This window comes from Sinocyclocheilus anshuiensis, unplaced genomic scaffold (assembly GCF_001515605.1).
Source record: "Sinocyclocheilus anshuiensis isolate Anshui unplaced genomic scaffold, SAMN03320099.WGS_v1.1 scaffold446, whole genome shotgun sequence".
In the NCBI taxonomy this organism is placed as follows: Eukaryota; Metazoa; Chordata; class Actinopteri; order Cypriniformes; family Cyprinidae; genus Sinocyclocheilus; species Sinocyclocheilus anshuiensis.
The window spans coordinates 1,138,012-1,141,230 of NW_015544247.1; the positions used below are offsets into that span (position 1 = coordinate 1,138,012).

Here is a 3,219-nt window from a genome sequence, read left to right on the forward strand (position 1 = left end):
ACTATGAGTGTTTGAATCTCCTGCTGAATCTACTGTTGAAGTTTTTCAGAGTGCTTGGTTCTCCCGCTGATGCTGTGTTTGGAGTGATTGAGTCTGCCGCTGAAGTCGTGTTGGGAGTGTTTGATTCTCCCGCTGATGATGTGTTTGGAGAGAAATTATGCCGTTAACATGATTTAGGAAATCCCTTAAATGGACAAAGGCATCACTATTATAGCTGTAAGTTAACTGAGTAAACAGAACATATAAACGTTTTGAATGATAAAACAAAGACAATAAACACTCGACTGCGACAATATAGTTTATCTGTGTGTTGTGGAGTGAAAAGGTTATAATGTTCTCTTTTGTTGGACAACAGGTTTAGAAATAATTTAAGCATGTTTAGCTTAGTTAACGGAAGGTTACCTGCTGCCGTCAGAGCAAGTGTAATTACTGCATTCACGCGCTCCTCGGATGCTCTCATTTCCCGAGTTGTGCTTAAGTCAGAATGTGAAAACAACATGGACACTCTCGTTACTAAGATTTGTTGGATTTGTATTATTAGAGATTTCCGACTTGAGTTCACGTGCATTTTCTCAGTCGGGAAATTATTTTTCACGTGCGGTGCCGGTGATGATGCTTCTTACATCCGTTTCGGAGAACCAGAGGACAAATATTTCAATCGATAGCTCAGGCATGGCACCGAAATCTGCATTCTGATTCAGTTCTAGTACATACCGGTTACATAGGTGCAAATCAAATTGCTAAATACATTTTGAATGGACTGGGAGTTATGAATTTGCATATGAATCGCATTTCAGTGGAGTTGTATTTTTGTGTCTGTGTTTTTTGATATGTTTGGAATGTTGTACTTATGATATGTTTGGATTTATTGTACTTTTGAACTCAGAGAAGATGATATTTCATGAAATTGTATATATGAATATATGTTGTTTCACCTACTTGGTTGGTTGATGAAGGGTCATTTGAATTGATAACATAACACAGCAAAATAAACAGGATATGATAAGGATCCTATAAATGGATACAAAATTTATTAGATTCCTTTGAGACGGTTTGCTTTAAATTACAAAAAAATTGTCTGGATTAGCTACCAGGCTGGCACCTCGCATGAAAATCGTCACACACTGCCATTCAAAAGTTTGAGGTTGGCAAAAATTTAGGTTTTAAGGTTAGAAGTCTCTTAAGGCTGTATTTATTTGATCAGAAATACAGTAAAACCAGTAATATTGTGAAATATAATTACAATTTAAAGCAACTGTTTTCTATTTTAAAGGGGTCATATGATGCGATTTAAATTTTTCCTTACTCTTTGGAGTGTTACAAGTAGGCATGGGCTGATTACCGGTTTCACGGTATACCGCGATTTGAAAATTTCACGGTTTCAAAACCGCTAATATTTTCCGTTATACCGTTCCTGTGGTATGCGCTGTTTTTCATGTCTCCTCAAAGACTGAAAGTGTAGGAATCCCTCAGGTTGAGTGCAGTGTAGAGAGTAACACGACCCTCCTCCTGTTGGAGCGAGCTGTCAGTCACGTGTGTGTAGGATGGATGAACTTAAGGAGCTGCCCCTGGAACTTACACAATCGGCAACCGGACGGTTTTTGTCTCTGTTCTGGACTTGCACAAACTGCGTTGCAATGCAATCGTTTTCCAAAATGTAATTTATGTGAAAATATGAAGTCTGTAAATGCCCGTTAACACAGGCCAGAGACGCTGAAGACGGACGCACAGAGAAAAATACTGTAGCAGGCAGATCACTGTACTGTAGCAGATCATGATGCACGAACTATTGGAAGAAAATCCTCAGTACTGATTTATATGAATGTGTTTCTGAGGGGAACTGACTGCCTTCAGAAAAGTTTAGATGGTATTGTCTTTTCATCTCGTCTATGTATAGTTCAAATTAAAGCAGTGTTTCAGCCATAGACTGTGGTAACCAAGGAAACGCAGTATGTGGTGTTCCAGAAGCGCCTCCTGCTGTCAGAGAGTGAATATGCGTCTCATTCAGAGCTTCTGCTGTTTGTTTGGTTCAGGCATGTAGTATAATTTCACAAAGCTAGTCAGAACATTCTGTTTTTGCTTCAAATTGGGTTATTATTAAATCAAATGATGTATATGAAATTATATAACTAAATTATATGAAATGAAACTGCATAAACACATTTCATTACACCAAATACACAAAATAATGTTATTTTTAGCAGCATATGACTCCTTTAATATATTTTAAAATGTCATTTATTCCTATGATGGCAAAGCTGAATATTCAGCAGCCATTACTTCAGTCTTTGGTGTCACATAATCCTTCAGAAATCATTCTGATATGCTGATTTGCTGCTCAAGAAACACTACTAACCCCAAACTTTTGAATGGTATTTAGTTTGTATGTGTATATTCATATGTTTTGTTCTGCTTTTACTAATGTGGTTTTATTGTTTATTTTGTTTCTTAAACAAGATACCAAAGATACAGAGGTCTTGGCTATACCTCAGAACAGCCAGTTAACGTGGAAACAGGGCAGGCAACTCCTCAGACAGTAAGTTAGTCTTGAGTCATTATGCTTTTCTGAATGATACTTTGTCTGTGTGGAAGTTCATGGGCATGTGCATCATCACATTATGGCTATTTATATCACCTGATTGTCTGAGCTCTGTTCTTACTGTCTTTATACATCTCTGTCCTTCAAGATATCTTCAGGAAGTAGGTTATACGGACACAATACTGGATGTCCGGTCGCAGAGAGTGCGGTCGTTACTGGGGCTGTCCAGCTCAGAGCAGAACGGTTCTGTGGAAACCAAGAACCTAGAGCAAATTCTCAATGGAGGAGAATCTCCAGCCAAAAGAAAGGGACAAGACATGAAAAGGTACAGATTTCCTTGGATTGTTTTTAGAGATGCACCGATCGACCGGCCAGGGACCGGAATTAGCCGGTTTTCCGCATGATCGGCCAGGACCGGTGACCGGCCTGTCAGTCTGCCGGTTCCGAGCCGGTCTGTTTTGACGTCACACTTATGGCGATTGATAATGTATTTGTGTTGTACCAGATGAGTAGCAGCCTGAGTGAGTGTGTGTGTGTGAGAGAGAGAGTCGTGCAGAAAACAAAACAGATGAGCGCAACAGCACTCATAGAAACTTATGGCGCTTTTCCACTGCATGGTACGGCTCGGCACAGCACGGCTCAGTTTGCGTTTCCACTGCAGTTTAGTCCCGCTTTAAAGT

The 3,219-nt window shown here is 39.5% G+C and overlaps 1 protein-coding gene across 1 annotated transcript in view; it reads left to right on the forward strand.

Moving 5' to 3' along the window:
- The window catches only part of LOC107697713 (striatin-3-like), a 30,564-nt gene that overhangs the window by 12,412 nt on the left and 14,933 nt on the right, over positions 1-3,219 (forward strand). The window contains exons 4-5 of the mRNA XM_016498529.1: positions 2,458-2,536; positions 2,688-2,864. Of these exons, the coding sequence (XP_016354015.1) occupies positions 2,458-2,536; positions 2,688-2,864 (256 nt within the window). The remainder of the gene's footprint in view (positions 1-2,457; positions 2,537-2,687; positions 2,865-3,219) is intronic.